The 18,163-nt window shown below is 44.6% G+C and overlaps 1 protein-coding gene across 3 annotated transcripts; it reads left to right on the top strand.

The window, feature by feature from the left end:
* The first annotated feature begins 14,961 nt into the window (after positions 1-14,961).
* On the top strand, positions 14,962-17,433 carry LOC123052057 (uncharacterized). 3 transcript variants are annotated; one of them, XM_044475110.1, is made up of 2 exons: positions 14,962-16,278; positions 17,064-17,433. In XM_044475110.1, the coding sequence occupies exon 1, from the start codon at positions 15,091-15,093 to the stop codon at positions 16,264-16,266; it is 1,176 nt and encodes a 391-aa protein (XP_044331045.1). In that variant the 5' UTR covers positions 14,962-15,090; the 3' UTR covers positions 16,267-16,278; positions 17,064-17,433. The 3 variants fall into 3 exon arrangements, 2 of the variants coding, with proteins under 2 accessions (XP_044331045.1, XP_044331044.1); XM_044475109.1 differs by having other exon boundaries at positions 14,964-16,283; XR_006424428.1 differs by having other exon boundaries at positions 14,966-16,591.
* The last annotated feature ends 730 nt before the right edge of the window (positions 17,434-18,163 follow it).

Below are 18,163 nucleotides of genomic sequence, written 5' to 3'. Positions count from 1 at the left end.
TGCTAAGTGTTAGTAACTCGAAATAAAAGGCTATGGAGACTAGCTAAAGGTGAGATGACGATATGTTGGAAGTGTTTCCAAGGTTGATGTGATCAAACATCGCACGCTCCCTCTACCATCCAGATTGGTGTTAAACCTAAATAATTGTTATTTGGTGTTTGCGTTGAGCATAGACATGATTGGATTATGTTTATCGCAATACGGTTATTCATTTAAGGAGAATAATGGTTACTCTGTTTATTTGAATAATACCTTCAATGGTCTTGCACCTAAAATGAATGGTTTATTGCATCTCGATCGTAGTGATACACATGTTCATGCCAAAAGATATAAAATAGTAATGATAGTACCACATACTTGTGGCACTGCCATTTGAGTCATATTGGTATAAAACGCATGAAGAAGCTCCATGTTAATGGATCTTTGGACTCACTCGTTTTTGAAAAGATTGAGACATGTGAACCATGTCTATTGGTAGATATGCATGAAGAAACTCCATACAGATGGATCGTTTGGACTCACTTGATTTTGAATCACTTGAGACATGCAAATCATACCACTGGGCAAGATGACCGAAAGGCCTCGTTTCAGTAAGATGGAACAAGAAAGCAACTTGTTGGAAGTAATACATTTTGATGTGTGCAGTCCAATGAGTGCTGAGGCACGCCGTGGATATCGTTATGTTCTTACTTCACAAATGATTTGAGTAGATGCTAAGTATATTTACTTGATGAAACACAAGTCTGAATTATTGAAAGGTTTAAGTAATTTCAGAGTGAAGTTGAAGATCGTTGTGACAAGAGGATAAAATGTCTATGATATGATCATAGAGATGAATATCTGAGTTACGAGTTTGGCACACAATTAAGACATTGTGGAAATTGTTTCACAACTAATACCGCTTGGAACACCATAGTGTGATGGTGTGTCCGAACATCATAACTGCACCCTATTGGATATGGTGCATACCATGATTTCTCTTATCGAATTACCACTATCGTTTATGGGTTAGGCATTAGAGACAACCGCATTCACTTTAAATAGGGAACCACGCAATTCCGTTGAGACGACACCGTACGAACTATGGTTTAGAGAAACCTAAGCTGTCGTTTCTTAAAAGTTTGGGGCTGCGACGCTTATGCGAAAAAGTTTCAGGCTGATAAGCTCGAACCCAAAGCGGATAAATGCATCTTCATAGAATACCCAAAACAGTTGGGTATACCTCCTATTTCAGATCCGGAAGCAAAAGTGATTGTTTCTAGAAACGGGTCCTTTCTCGAGGAAAAGTTTCTCTCGAAAGAATTGAGTGGGAGGATGGTGGAGACTTGATGAGGTTATTGAACTGTCACTTCAACTAGTGTGTAGTAGGGCACAAGAAGTTGTTCCTGTGGCACCTACACCAATTGAAGTGGAAACTTATGATAGTGATCATGAAACTTCGGATCAAGTCACTACCAAACCTCGTAGGATGACAAGGATGCGTACTACTTCAGAGTGGTACGTAATCCTGTCTTGGAAGTCATGTTGCTAGACAACAATGAACCTACGAGCTATGGAGAAGCGATGGTGGGCCCAGATTCCGACGAATGGCTCGAGGCCATAAAATCCAAGAGAGGATCCATGTATAAAACAAAGTATAGACTTTGGAAGAACTACTTGATGGTCGTAATGCTGTTGGGTGCAGATGGATTTTAAAAGGAAGACGGACAATGATGGTAAGTGTCACCATTAAGAAAGCTCGACTTGTCGTTAAGATGTTTTTCGACAAGTTCAAGGAGTTGACTACGATAAGACTTTCTCACTCATAGCGATGCTAAGAGTCTGTTGGAATTATATTAGCAGTTACTGCATTATTTATGAAATCTTGCAGATAGGATGTCAAAACATTGTTTCCTCGACGATTTTCTTGAGGAAAGGTTGTATGCTATACAACCAGAAGGTTTTATCAATCCTGAAAGATGCTAACAAGTATGCAAAGCTCCAGCAATCCTTCTAAGGACTGGAGTAAGCATCTCGGAGTTGGAATGTACGCTTTGATGAGATGATCAAAGATTTTGGGTTTATACAAAGTTTATGAGAAACTTGTAATTCCAAAGAAGTGAGTGGGAGCACTATAGAATTTTTGATGAGTATATGTTGTTAACATATTGTTGATCAGAAATGATGTAGAATTTCTGGAAAGCATACATGGTTATTTGAAAAGTGTTTTTCAATGGAAAACCTAGATTAAGCTACTTGAACATTGAGCATCAAGATCTATAAGGATAGATCAAAAACGCTTAATAGTACTTTCAAATGAATACATACCGTGACAAGATTTTGAAGGAGTTCAAAATAGATCAACAAAGAAGGAGTTCTTGGCTGTGTTACAAGGTGTGAGTATTGAGTAAGACTCAAGACCTGACCACGGCAGAAGAGAGAGAAAGGACGAAGGTCGTCCCCTATGCTTTAGACGTAGGCTCTACAGTATGCTATGCTGTGTACCGCACCTGAAGTGTGCCTTGCCATGAGTTAGTCAAGGGGTACAATAGTGATCCAGGAATGGATCACATGACAGCGGTCGAACTTATCCTTAGTAACTAGTGGACTAAGGAATTTTCTCGATTATGGAGGTGGTAAAAGAGTTCGTCGTAAAGGGTTACATCGATGCAAACTTTGACACTAATCCGGATGACTCTGAGTAGTAAACCGGATTCGTATAGTAGAGAAGTTATTTGGAATAGCTCCAAGTAGCGCGTGGTAGCTGCATCTACAAGATGACATAGAGATTTGTAAAGCACACACGGATCTAAAAGGTTCAGACCCGTTGACTAATAACCTCTCTCACAAGCGAGATATGAACAAACCCCATGGGTGTTGGATTCATTACAATCACATAGTGATGTGAACTAGATTATTGACTCTAGTGCAAGTGGGAGACTGTTGGAAATATGCCCTAGAGGCAATAATAAAATGGTTATTATTGTATTTCCTTGTTCATGATAATTGTCTATTGTTCATGCTATAATTCTATTAACTGGAAACCGTAATACATGCGTGAATACATAGACCACAACATGTCCCTAGTAAGCCTCTAGTTGACTAGCTCGTTGATCAATAGATGGTTATGGTTTCCTGACCATGGACATTGGATGTCATTGATAACGGGATCACATCATTAGGAGAATGATGTGATGGACAAGACCCAATCCTAAGCATAGCACAAGATCGTGTAGTTCGTTTGCTAAGAGCTTTTCTAATGTCAAGTATCGTTTCCTTAGACCATGAGATTGTGCAACTCCCGGATACCGTAGGAATGCTTTGGGTGTACCAAACGTCACAACATAACTGGGTGGCTATAAAGGTGCACTACAGGTATCTCCGAAAGTGTCTGTTGGGTTGGCACGAATCGAGACTGGGATTTGTCACTCCGTATGACGGAGAGGTATCTCTGGGCCCACTCGGTAATGCATCATCATAATGAGCTCAATGTGACTAATGAGTTAGCCACGGGATCATGTGTTACGGAACGAGTAAAGAGACTTGCCGGTAACGAGATTGAACAAGGTATAGGGATACCGGCGATCGAATCTCGGGCAAGTAACATACCGATAGACAAAGGGAATTGTATACGGGATTGATTGAATCCCCGACATCGTGGTTCATCCGATGAGATCATCGTGGAACATGTGGGAGCCAATATGGGTATCCAGATCCCGCTATTGGTTATTGGCCGGAGAGGTGTCTCAGTCGTGTCTGCATGGTTCCCGAACCCGTAGGGTCTACACACTTAAGGTTCGGTGACGCTAGAGTTGTTATGGGAAATAGTATGTGGTTCGAAGGTTGTTCGGAGTCCCGGATGAGATCCCGGACATGACGAGGAGCTCCAGAATGGTCCGGAGGTGAAGATCGGTATATTGGACGAAGGGTATTGGAGTCCGGAATTGTTCCGGGGGTACCAGGCTATGGCCAGCATGTCCGAAAGGGGTTTCGGAGGCCCCGGCAAGCGTTGGGGGGCCTTATGGGACAAGGGGAAGGGGCAAACCAGCCCACTAAGGGGCTGTGCGCCCCTCCCAACCCCTCTCACGTAATCAGGAGAGGTGGGGGCGCCACCCCTAGGGCAGCCGCCCCTCCCGGCTTGGGGGGCAAGTTTCCTAGGGGTGGGGGCGCCCAAACCCATCTAGGGTTTCCCCTGGCCGCCGCCTCCTCCTCTAGATCCATCTAGAGGGGCCGGCCCCCTCTCCCCTTCCCCCTATATATAGTGAGGGGGTGGGAGGGCAGCCACACCCTTCCCTTGGCGCAGCCCTCTCCTCCTCCAACTACTCCTCCTCCGTAGTGCTTAGCGAAGCTCTGCCGAAGAACCACGAGCTCCATTGCCACCACGCCGTCGTGCTGCTGGAGTTCTCCCTCAACTTCTCCTCTCCCTTGCTGGATCAAGAAGGAGGAGACGTCCCTGGGCTGTACGTGTGTTGAACGCGGAGGCGCCGTCCGTTCGGCGCTAGATCGGATCTTCCGCGATTTGAATCGCCACGAGTACGACTCCATCAACCGCGTTCTTGTAATGCTTTCGCTTAGCGATCTGCAAGGGTATGAAGATGCACTCCCTCTCTCTCGTTGCTAGCATCTCCTAGATTGATCTTGGTGACACATAGGAAAATTTTGAATTATTGCTACGTTACCCAACATGTACAACAACAAGAAATCCTCATACACATGACTGTGATGCATACACTTACCTTGTGGTCTTGAGTTGGCTTAGGAAGGAGTGAACCTGAGTAAACAAGGTTAGATAACACAGATGCACCTACTAGCCAGAGCAAACAACAGAAACCACAAGAGTACCAAGAGTGGGATGACATGTAGAGAGTGAGTACTGAGTACTCTATTGGATATAGACATGTCCCCAAAGGTAAAGATGTGCAATGAGCTCAAGAATTTCCTTCCCTTAGATGTCTTGCTCCCCCTGAATCTATCATGGGATACTGGGAGAAGATAGGGAACAGAAAAACAAAGCAAAGACAAGAGACAGAGCTAATGCAAACAATCAAATATGAACATGTCTTTCCCCTCTTAAAGACATGTGACTTCTCTCCTCTTGAACGCCAAGCATTTGGGGTCTCTACACTCTCGCCCTGAGTATTTTCTCCCCTTATAAGAATGATTAAGCTTTTGATGTGATCTCTCTCTCCCCCTTTGACATCAATTTCCAAGAAGGGTTCTTCTGGATTTTTGTTTCAAATGGGTTTGGTCCTTGAGTCAAAGAGCAAAGCAGCAAGTCGAATGTGATGCTGGTAGAGGACAAGTATCATTGAGTGGAGCTAGAATAAAAAGAATGCAGGAACAAGTGGCAAACTGTCTTTTCTGCAGTTTAAATCGGTGGCACCGAGTTGTGTGCTTCGATGGCACCGAAAGAATTCGGTTGGACCGAAGAAAACAAACCGGCATGACCGAGTTCATCACAGTGAAAACACTTGTCACCTCAGCTCACTAGACAATTAAGATCTCACAAGGATTTCCAAGGAATTAGCTGAAAGATTTGCAAAGAATTTGATGCAGGAAATGCAGAACAGAGCAAAGAAAAGAAAAGAAAAGATCTAGATGAAGTTTTTTTTGAAAGGGGAAACCAATATGCATGAGACAAATGCAAGAGCACGGAGAAACACAAGAGAACTTCATCTAGAATTGGTCAGTGACAAAGTCACCTATGTTAGAGTACATTGACTTAGGAGTCAAGTGAGGTCACTTGATCATTTTTCATACTCATCGTTTAAGCTCAAAATGGGGTTACCATTTTTCGTTTAAGCATCTTGATGTATTCACATCTTGTTGAGTTGCTTTGACCCATGACTTGGAGCAGAGCTTCTCTAAGATGGAATAACATACCTTGGGTGGTGGTGTTGATCTTGATCATGTGGTTGAACTCATGTGGGTTGCTCAAGGTTGATGTAGCTCATCAAAAATTGGGAGCACCACTTGGAATTTGAGTTCGTCTACCTACATGGGTTAGTCTTGCAAGGAAGAGCACTTGTGTATCCAAAATGACAATCATAAGACTTAATATAGAATTGTCAAAGGATATGTTTGAAGGGTTTCGTGCTTCCTTGTCTTCAACCACCATTGTGTAGAGACTTGGTGATGTAGAAATTGCTCAAGATGTGAGTGGGTCGCAATCTCATAGATTTAGATTCATCCAAGTACCTACAAGGGTTAGATAGCATGCAAGGGTGCGAATATATCCAAGACATATAAGTAGCAACAAGAAAGAAATATCAAGGATTAGTCAAAGACTCATGCCTTGCATGTATCCAAATGGAGTTTCTACTCCAAGTTTGAAGCATCAATGATGTTCAATTCACCTCTCAAATGGCAAAAGACTTTCCCATCAAGCGGTTTTGTGAAAATGTCCGCCAATTGCTTATCGGTGTGAACATGCTTAAGATCAATGTCCCCTTTGGCAATGTGATCTCGAATGAAATGATGACGAACTTCAATATGCTTAGTTCGAGAATGTTGCACGGGATTGTGAGCAATCTTGATAGCGCTCTCATTGTCACAAAGCAATGGAACATGTTTCACATATATCCCATAGTCTTTAAGAGTTTGGGTCATCCAAAGTAATTGAGCACAACATGAACCAGCGGCAATGTATTCCGCTTCGGCGGTGGATAAGGATACCGAGTTTTGTTTCTTGGAGGACCAAGACATAAGAGATCTACCAATAAATTGACATATACCCGAGGTGGACTTTCTATCGACCTTGTCTCCGGCATAGTCCGAATCGGAGTAACCAACAAGATCGAAAGATGACCTCTTAGGATACCAAATGCCAAAATTCAGTGTGTGTATTAAGTATCTCACTATCCTTTTCACAGCCTTAAGATGACATTCTTTGGGGGCCGCTTGATATCGTGCACACATGCACACACTTAGGATAATATTGGGACGAGAGGCACAAAGATATAATAATGAACCAATCATGGAGCGGTAAACCTTTTGATCAACCGGTTCACCATCTTTGGTCAAATCAAGATGTCCACTAGTAGGCATGGGTGTAATCATACCTTTGCATTCTTGCATACTGAACTTCTTGAATAAGTCCTTGGTGTACTTTGTTTGAGATACAAAGGTACCTTCCTTAGTTTGCTTGATTTGCAAACCGAGAAAGAATTTGAGTTCACTCTTCATAGACATTTCAAACTTCTCCGACATTAGCTTTCCAAACTTCTCACTAAAGTGAGGGTTAGTTGAACCAAATATAATATCATCAACATAGATTTGGCACACGAATAATTCTCCATTAACCCTTTTAGTGAAAAGAGTATAATCTATTTTTCCAATTTCAAAGCCTTTTTCAATAAGGAACTTGGTCAAACATTTATACCATGCTCTAGGAGCTTGTTTAAGACCATAAAGAGCTTTGTGAAGTTTGTAAACATGATTAGGTTTCTTAGGATTGACAAAGCCGGGAGGTTGCTTAACATAAACTTCCTCCTCAATTTCACCATTTAGAAAAGCACTTTTAATATCCATTTGGTACAAGGTGATGTCATGATGATTAGCATAAGCAAGTAAGATGCGAATGGACTCAAGTCTAGCAACGGGGGCATATGTCTCACCATAGTCCATACCTTCGACTTGAGTGTAGCCTTGGGCGACGAGACGTGCTTTGTTGCGAACTACTTGTCCATCTTCATCTTGCTTGTTGCGAAACACCCATTTGGTACCGATGATGTTGTGGTTGTTGTCGGGCTTTTCAACCAATGTCCACACTTGATTTCTCTCAAAGTTGTGTAGCTCTTCATGCATAGCGTTTATCCAATCCGGATCTTCCAATGCTTCTTCAACCTTCATAGGTTCAATGCTAGAGATGAATGAATAATGTTCACAAAAATTAGCCAAACGAGTTCTAGAGCGAGTGATTCTCCCGGTTTGGATATCATTGTAGATTTGCTCGACGGGATGGTCTTTGGCGACTCTTGCTCGAACTCATGGGAGCTTTTGCTTTGATCAGGGTGGAACATCTTCTTCATCTTGTCCTTCTTCATTGTTGACATTGTCGTTCTCTTGTCGTGGTGGAGAAGGAGGTTGTTGATGTTCATCTTGGTGTACTTCCTCGTTTTCTTCGTCTTGGTGTGTACCACTTGTGGATGCTTCCGTATTAACTCTTGGTTCACCTTGTCGTGAGGTAGAAGCTTCCACTTGGACAGACGAGCTACTCTCCTTCACCTCCGTTGGACGAACCTTGCCAATAGACAAGTCTTGGATTGCTTCCGAAGGGTCTTTGTCTCCTACATCAATTGGCAATTGCTCTACTTGCGAGCCGTTAGATTCATCAAACTTCACATCTACCATCTCTTCAACCTTTCGGGTGAAATTGTTGTAGACACGGTCAGTGTGAGAGTTTAAGCCATAACCAAGTAGGAAACCTTCATGAGATTTAGGAGCAAATTTAGAACGACGATGCTTATCAAGAATGTAGCACTTTGAGCCGAATACTCGAAAGTATCCAACTTGGGGTTTGTTACCGGTGAGGAGCTCGTATGCCGTCTTGCCGAGTAGCTTGTGAAGATACACGCGATTTGTTGCATGACAAGCTGTCTCAACCGCTTCCGCCCAAAAGTGTTTTGGAGTCTTGTACTCATTAAGCATCATTCTTGCCATCTCAATAAGAGTCTGGTTCTTCCTCTCAACAACTCCATTTTGTTGAGGTGTGTACGTGGCCGAGAACTCGTGTGAAATCCCCTCTTCGTCAAGAAAGGTATCCACATTTGCGTTCTTGAACTCCGTTCCGTTGTCGCTCCGAACCTTCTTGATCTTCACTTCAAATTGATTTTGGGCCTTCCTAGCGAAGCTTTTGAAGATCTTTTGGACCTGCGATTTATCATCTAGAAAGAACACCCACATAAATCTTGAAAAATCATCGACTATGACTAGACCAAATGAGTTACCACCGAGACTTTTGTAAGCATTGGGACCAAAGAGATCCATGTGAAGTAGCTCGAGCGGTCTTCTCGTGGTCATGATGTTCTTCACGGGGTGACTCCCTCCAACTTGTTTTCCTGCCTGACAAGCACTACAAAGTCTATCCTTGTCAAATATAACATCTTTTACTCCAAGGATATGATCACCTTTAATAAGCTTATCAAGATTTCGCATGCCCACATGACCTAACCTTCTATGCCACAACCAGCCTTTAGAAGATTTAGCAATTAAGCAAGTTCTAGGTTGAGCCTTTTTAGTGAAATCGACAATGTAAAGATCACCTCTACGTATACCGGTAAAGACCATTTTATGATTGTCTCTCCGAAACACTTGGCAATCTACTTCAGTGAATAGGACATTGAAACTGAAATCAGCAAGTCTAGATACTGAAAGTAAATTGTACCCAAGAGATTCAACGAGCATGATGTTTTGTATGGAGCTATCATGTGAGATGGCCACCTTACCGAGGCCAACCACCTTACCCTTTGAGTTATCACCAAAGGTGACATACTTTCGAGGGCCGTCGTTTTTAGCAAGCTCATGAAACATATCCTTGTCTCCGGTCATATGATCAGTACATCCACTATCAAGGACCCATTCCTTTCCTCCAGCCATGTAGCCGCGAAGATTAGCCATAAGACCAAAGTGTCTCATCGCATCGTCAAGATCATAGTCACTATCATCATCCTCATCATAGTATCCATGTTCAACATCGTCTTGTATTTGATCAATTCCTAGAGAGGGTAATTCATTAGATAAATGATCATCACAATAGTCATCCTTATGAATTCTAATAGCTTCGGATATGATATTGCTAATGATTCCAACATTTCCTTTGGCACGCATGAGATTGGTAAGCTCAAATAGATAATCACCAAATTTAGGATCACTAGTACTCATCTTACTCAAGGCAATAGACTTATGGAGAATTTCATCTAAGTTTTGCAAGGAATAGTTTGGAAATCTTTCCTCAAGAAATTTCCATATAGTGTAGGCACACTCAAGAGTAGGCAAACATCCAATCAAGTTTCTAGGCAATCCTCTAGTGATAAGATTAACAGTTCTAAGGTTGCGGATCATGTCAATAGACTCATGAAGGGTAGGATGCAAAGGATCAACATGAGGTGCACAAGGGCTAGCAATGTACTTGTTCAAATGATATTCATTGAAAATCTCAAGCATCTCATTTTTCCATTCATGAAAGAACTCTCCATCAAGAATAGGCACTCTATGTCTAAGACTCCGCAATGTAGACACATCCATCTTCCTCCAATGGTGATTAAACCAAAGCAATGGAGACCAAGGCTCTGATACCAATTAAAAGGATCTAGAAGAGGTGTCTAGAGGGGGGGTGAATAGACTCTAATCAAGAAAAGTTGCAGTTTTTAATTTCCTTAAGTTGATGTGGAGTTTTGGCACAAGTTTAAACATTCACAATACATATCAAGCAAGCATGACAAGAGTATATGAGCAGCGGAAAGTAAAGCATGCAAGTTGCAAGAATGTAAAGTGGAGGGATTGGAGCGTGCAAACGCAATTTGAAGACACGGAGATTTTTTATCCGTGGTTCCGATAGGTGGTGCTATCGTACATCCACGTTGATGGAGACTTCAACCCACGAAGGGTAACGGTTGCGCGAGTCCACGGAGGGCTCCACCCACGAAGGGTCCACGAAGAAGCAAACTTGTCTATCCCACCATGGTCGTCGCCCACGAAGGACTTGCCTCACTCGGGTAGATCTTCACGAAGTAGGCGATCTCCTTGCCCTTACAAACTCCTTGGTTCAACTCCACAATCTTGACGGAGGCTCCCAAGTGACACCTAGCCAATTTAGGAGACACCACTCTCCAAGAAGTAACAAATGGTGTGTTGATGATGAACTCCTTGCTCTTGTGCTTCAAATGATAGTCTCCCCAACACTCAACTCTCTCTCATAGGATTGGATTTGGTGGAAAGATGATTTGAGTGGAAAGCAACTTGGGGAAGGCTAGAGATCAAGATTTATGTGGTTGGAATGGAATATCTTGACCTCAACACAAGTGTAGGTGGTTCTCTCTCAGAAAATGTATGTTGGAAGTGTAGGCATGTTCTGATGGCTCTCTCCACGAATGAAGAGTGGGTGGAGGGGTATATATAGCCTCCACACAAAATCTAACCGTTACACACAATTTACCAAACTCGGTGGGACCGAATTGTTAAACTCGGTCAGACCGATTTAGTTCATAATGTGACCGTTAGGATTTTCGGTGGGACCGAGATGTCAACTCGGTGAGACCGATTTCGTTAGGGTTAGGGCATAACGTAATCTTGGTGAGACCGATTACACAAACTCGGTGAGACCGATTTTGTTAATAGTCAAACAGAGAGTTGGTCAGGCAAACTCGGTGGGACCGATTCGCTCATCTCGGTTGGACCGAAATGTTACGAAGGGGTGACAGAGAGTTTGCATTGCAATCTCGGTGGGACCGATTGCATATTTCGATGAGACCGAAATTATTGCAATAGGTAACAGAGAGTTTGCAATCCCATCTCGGTGAGACCGAAATCCCTATCGATGAGACCGAAAAGACTAGGGTTTCTGGTAGTGGCTATGTCAATTGAACTCGGCGGCGCCGGATAGGAAGTTTCGGTGGGGCCGAGTTTGACTTTTGGTTTGGGACATATGTGGATGTGAGAAAGTGGTTGAGGGCTTTGGATCATATCACTAAGCACTTTGAGCAAGCAAGCCATTAAGCAACACCTCATCCCCTCTTAATAGTATTGGCTTTCCTATGGACTCAATGTGATCTTAGATCACTAAAATAGAAAATGTAGAGTCCTGAGCTTTGAGCTTGAGCCAATCCTTTGTCCTCAGCAACTTGAAGAGGTTCCACATCCTCTAGTCCATGCCACTCCATTGTTGAACTTATCTGAAACATACTAGGTAGAAGCATTAGTCCAACAAGAGATATGTTGACATTAATTACCAAAACCACCCAGGGAGCACTTGTGCTTTCACATACGTCATTCCCTTTGTCATCGGTATGTTACTTGCTCGAGATTCGATCGTCGGTATCCTCATACCGAGTTCAATCTCGTTACCGGCAAGTCTCTTTACTCATTCCATAATGCATCATCCCGCAACTAACTCATTAGTCACATTGCTTGCAAGGCTTATCATGATGTGCATTACCGAGAGGGCCCACAGATACTTCTCCGATACTCGGAGTGACAAATCCTAATCTCGATCTATGCCAACCCAACAAACACCTTCGGAGACACCTGTAGAGCATCTTTATAATCACCCAGTTACGTTGTGACGTTTGATAGCACACAAGGTGTTCCTCCGGTATTCGGGAGTTGCATAATCTCATAGTCAAAGGAATATGTATAAGTCATGAAGAAAGCAATAGCAATAAAACTTAACGATCATTTATGCTAAGCTAACGGATGGGTCTTGTCCATCACATCATTCTCCTAAGGTTGTGATCCCGTTCATCAAATGAGAACACAAGTCTATGGTCAGGAAACTTAACCATCTTTGATTAACAAGCTAGTCAAGTAGAGGCATACTAGGGATACTTTGTTTTGTCTGTGTATTCACACATGTATCAAGTTTCCGGTTAATACAATTCTAGCATGGATAATAAACATTTATCATGATATAAGGAAATATAAATAACAACTTTATTATTGCCTCTAGGGCATATTTCCTTCAATATATATGTGGGGGCCGCCCTAGCACACACTAGACAATAGTTTTAGTCGTGTGCGGCGCCCCCCTCCACCGTTTACACCCCCGGTCATATCTTTGTAGTGCTTAGGCGAAGCCCTGCGAGGATCACTTCACCATCACCGTCACCATGCCGTCGTGCTGACGGAACTCATCTACTACCTCGACGACTTGCTGGATCAAGAAGGCGAGGGACGTCACCGAGCTGAACGTGTGTAGAACGCGGAGGTGTCGTGCGTTCGGTACTTGATCGGTTGACGCGAGAAGAAGTTCGACTACAACAATCGCATTCTGAAATGCTTCCGCTTACGGTCTACAAGGGTACATAGACACACTCTCCCTCTCGTTGCTATGCATATCCATGGATAGATCATTGCGTGTGCGTAGAATTTTTTTGTTTTCCATGCAACGATTCCCAACACTAACATCTCGCAAGGAATCGGAATGTTATGGAGGTGGACTTCCTATCTACGCGATCTCTCGTGTAATTTGAATATGAATAACTTACGAGATCAAAGGTGGCATCCTTAAATATACCAAAGCCCAACTTTTCAGGTATAAACAAGATATCTAGGGTTTCTTAACCATCATAAGACGTCTCTCTGGAGCGACTTGAAATATGGCACACATACGTACACTTAACATGATATCACACCTAAATGCACAAAGATAATGCAAGGATCTAATCATAGATAAATATACCTTTTGATCCACTGCTCTACCTTCTTTGTCAATGTTAGTGAAACCAAATTCATGGAAGGAAAACACTGAACGATGAATGAGGATAATTTATTGGCACAAAATATGTCTACACACCAGCTTGGTAATAAGCAAACATCAAATTTGTTATTCAGGGATGACTTTTATTTGTTACTACGATGCGAACAAGAATTCATCTTAATCAATGCATAATCAAAATGCTCCTAGTTGTCGCTTTGGCATTCAATAACATATGAAGTTATGGACACACTATCCTTTTTCGCGAATACACAAAACGCGTATCATTCCATTGATAGATAGGGAGCAAGAGAGTTGGGGGGTTTCCCAAAACTACAGAGTACATCATGGAGGCATGAAACATGCGATGTCATTGGCCCCGACGATGGCCCAGGGCCTAGCGTCGTCATTGATCGTCTGTAGCAGGTTCATGACGGAAGGGCGCACATTGTTGAAGATGCAAGCATAGCGGTGACGCCAGATGGACCAGGTGATGAGGAGGGTGAGGGAGGCGAGGCCCTTGCGCATACCGGTAGCTGCTCGGCATGTGATGGAGGTCCACCACTCCAGAAAACGATCATCGTCGCGAGGGAGGGGGACGGGGGCGCGACACCACGCGAACACCTCGTGCCAAAATAGCCTTGGAGAACGGGCAGTGCATAAGGAGATGATCCAGGGTTTCGAGCACCTGGTCGCAGAAGATGCAGTAGTCGTCATGCGACGGGCCATGCCGCACGAGGCGAGCGGCGGACCAGCAACGGTCCTGGCCGGCTAGCCAGGCGAAGACCCGAGTACGGAGAGGCGCCCAAGTGCGCCATGTGAGCTTCCAGTGGGGCGCCGTTGTGGAACCGATGAACATGGCCTTGTAGCAGGATTTCACGGAGTAGGCTCCGGATTCGGTCCATCGCCGACGCAGCACATCAGGGTCCGGAGTAAGAATGATGTGCTGAAGGACGCGCCAGAGCTCAACGTACTGCACCATCGCCGCTGGTCCCATGGCGCATTGGATGTCCAGGATCCAGGCCCTGTTATGGACACACTATCATGTTATTCTAAATTTAGATCAAAAGAAACAAACAAAGACAAGATATGCATCTACCTTCTTAATTCGATTCCAACTTCATACGCATTGTGTGCTAATTTAACATGACATTTTTTTATTTGTGCAACAATTTAGGCACATGCTTTATACATATTCCTGTTTCTTTATGCTCTGCACAAATTCAAAGATTTCAAAGAGGCGTCTTAGCATTAACACATTGCTAGCACGTTAGCATGATCAAAGTGGAAGACTCATGTCTGAAAATGTGGTCGGTAAGAAATAGTACTCCGTTAGACGTGGAATAAAGCTGTTGAAAACGAACCGTTGGAATAGAGCCATTGAAAAAATAAAGTTTAAATTATTACCGTTGGTATTGTAACCGTTACGAAATGAATGTAATCTTTGTAAATCGTAGTAAATAAATCGCTGTAAATAGGGGTGATTAAAAATGAGAGAGGAAATCTTTTTAGACGGTGGTCCATATAAACAGAGAGGGTGAGAGAGATGCTCACCATCAAGCCTCCAAGCGGCGATTTTGCTCTCACAACACTCACCAGCTGTCTCACCCAAACGAGAAGGTGTTTAAGCGCCGGTCTGACAGCTGTGCCCCTACAAGCACTCGCTGACTTCCCCCAACCCCCACCCACACCCGCGCCGCATGGATTCCTCCGCCGGTGGCGGCGGCGTGGAGCCGGCCCGGTCGCTGGAGATCGCTGCCAGGCTCCTCGCCGCGCGCGACCTGGTCGGCTGCAAGCGCTTTGCGGAGCATGCGGTGGACGCCGACCCCCTCCTCCCCGGCGCCGACGAGCTCCTCGCCGTCGCCGACGTCCACCTCGCCGCCCAGCGCCTCCTCCCCTCCGGCCGCCCCGATCCCCTCGCCATCCTCCAGCTCCAGCCCAACCCCGACAGCGCCGACGTCAAGCGGGCCTTCCGCCGCCTGGCCAACCTCCTCGCCCCTCGCCGCAATCCCCACCCCGGCGCCGACACCGCCCTCCGCGCCGTTGAAGAAGCCTTCGCCCACCTCTCCGAGAGCACCTCCACCGGCGCCGCCCCCGCTCCTGCTGCTCCCGGCGGCGCCTCTGCCGCAGAAGATACGTTCTGGACGGTCTGCCCCCACTGCTGCCATGTGCACCAGTACGAGCGCCTGCTGGTGGGCCGCTCGCTCATGTGCGCGAGCGCCGGGTGCCGGCGACCGTTCGTGGCCACCGAGCTCCCGGCTGCTCCGCCTATTGTGCCCGGCACCGACTTTTACTACTGCGCCTGGGGTTTCATCCCAATGGGTTTTCCTAAGCCCGCTGATCTGTGCACTGACTGGAAGCCATTCTTCCCGATGCCACGGGATTCATCTGCTCCACAGCCAGCATCTCAGCCAGCACCTACGGATAATTTTGGTAAGCAGAATGTTGGGAATAATGTTGGAGTTGGACATACTAATGCCAATGCACCGCCATCAAATGCACATCCTGGGAATAAGAGTGCTGGTGGTGGCACTGTGGCAGGGCCGCCTAGAGGTAAAATCAAGAAGACAGCAGCCCGCAAGAAGGTTGGGGGAGGCCTCAAAAAGCATGCTTCTGGCGGTGTGGAGAGCGGCATTGAGCCATCTTTGCTTGGGCCTGATTGGAGTGAAAATGCAGAGGGTGGACACACTGAGAATTCAAGAGGAATTAACATAAATGAGGTGGCAAAGGCAACTGATGACAGCATGATGTTGCATTTTGGTGCGGATGGGGACATTGGGTTTGATTTGGATGTTGATGCATCAGATGATATAATGGAGAATTTGCCTGACCTGCCGTTCCTGAGGGAAGATGACAATTCCAGGAGGATGTTTTAGTTGATGCGATTGGTGAGGTATATTCCATCAAAATGGTGTAGGATAGCATGGTTGGAGGAATTCCAACATATATTGCTCCTTTGCTGTCACTTTAGCTTCTAATTTCGTGTCTGTCGTGTTAGTCTTATGTTGTGTGGTAATCTATTCTGTGTCTATGGGTAGCTGGTAATCTGTTGTAGCATCTAGATGAGTACTCCCGAAAAGTCTGTAGACTAGAATATCCCCAGAGTAGTTTGGGGATTCATAGTATTTGTTGTCCCCGAAGCAAAGCAACTTAGGGAGCTTATGGTGAAGCAAATAATGCACCCTGCATGGATGAAAGAAAGTAAGTTTAAGTTCACATTTATTTGTATGGCCATTGTTTGCAATTAACTCCTGATTGCATGATTCAGTTTGCACTGTTCATACTACAGAAAGTTGATTATGTGATGCTTTTGATTTGCTGATGCATGCCCATGACTATTAAATGGTGATCCCTATTCAACAATTCACCAGCCTTATTGTTGGCATGATCATCATGTTGTTGTTAGTACCATTTAGCTTATTGATATTTCATTCTATTACCTGTTTATCAAAATAAATCTCCATCGTAGAATTTATTTTGATCAGAATTTATATCAGAAAAGCACATTATTACGCGTTCGCTTGATTTTTTTTTTTTTGTAAAACTGTGAAGCGTGCACTGGATCCCTTCCTCTGTGTCGTTCATCATACCCTCGAATTGCGTGGACTATCTACTGGCTTTTTGCTGGGATGAATATCGAGTTTGAACTGATTTTTACGCCCCTTTGTTTCAGATATCTGGACTGCAAAAGCCTTTCTCTGGTGACATCAGTGGAGCCTTCACCACCCATCAAAGAAGCCGAATAAGAAGAGCGAGTGGATTGGTTTAGGGACTATCAGGCATCAGTAGGTTGCAAAATATACTTGCTCTTTTGTGTCGTTCGCTTAGCTGTTCGTCCCCTAGCCTGAATCGTGAGCGGAAAATTCTGGCGGTGTCTGTTTTTGTGACTTGTTCACCGTGTTAATTATCAGGCTCCAGTGTCGCGCTTTATCCTCGAATCGTAGTCCTGTCTTTTGCTGCTGGAGTTGTTGTGTTTCTGTGAGCGGCAACTCTCTCAAGTGTTTCTTTCGTTCCCTAGGAAAAAGAATAGTTTCTTGCCTGCACCCTTCATGTGTGTTTTGTGTCTGGAATCCTGAATCCCTGATGCTGGAAATGGCTCGATCCTTGGATCATGATGTGCTGGAGACTTGGGCTGTGAGGCTGTGAGCTATGGTGCATTTTTATGCATGATGATGATTATTTGCATGCGGGTCATACTTGGAAAAGGAAAGGCCCAAATCCACCTGCAATATTGCAATCCACTGCAATGTGCAACTGTACCTTACAGGATCTAGTTTCCTTGTTTTTCATATTTATACTAAATCCAGTTAAACCCACTAAAAAAACTAAATCCAGTTAAAAGGATTTTTTTTACCGAATCCAGTTTCCTTGTTCCACTAAGAATAAGAATAATACTCTTTTTTTAGGGAAAATAATAAGAATACTCAGTGCGGCAAATGTTTCAGTTTGATGCCTGATCTGGTGCGCACAAGACAAGGCAATAAAATCCATCAGGACGAGATAAAAGAAAAAACCTCGTGGCCACTCAGGCGCCGTCCGATCAGAAACCAACGCCCGCGATCGCTTGATCCAGCGACCCGTGCAGCTGCGGGCGGGCCTCGTCGGCGTCTTCTCCCCCCTCGTCTCCACCTCCCCGTGCTCGTTCACGCTGTCTGTTCCTCGAACCGCCGCGGCGTCACGTCACAGCCACGGGGCGCGGGGCCTGAGGAGGAGGGAGCCGGAGGCCGGCGAGGCAGAGGAGGGCGCGCGGGGGAGAGATGATCTCGCAGTTCT

Source organism: Triticum aestivum, chromosome 2D (assembly GCF_018294505.1).
Source record: "Triticum aestivum cultivar Chinese Spring chromosome 2D, IWGSC CS RefSeq v2.1, whole genome shotgun sequence".
Classification (NCBI taxonomy): Eukaryota; Viridiplantae; Streptophyta; class Magnoliopsida; order Poales; family Poaceae; genus Triticum; species Triticum aestivum.
This window is presented reverse-complemented; position numbering and strand designations above follow the sequence as displayed.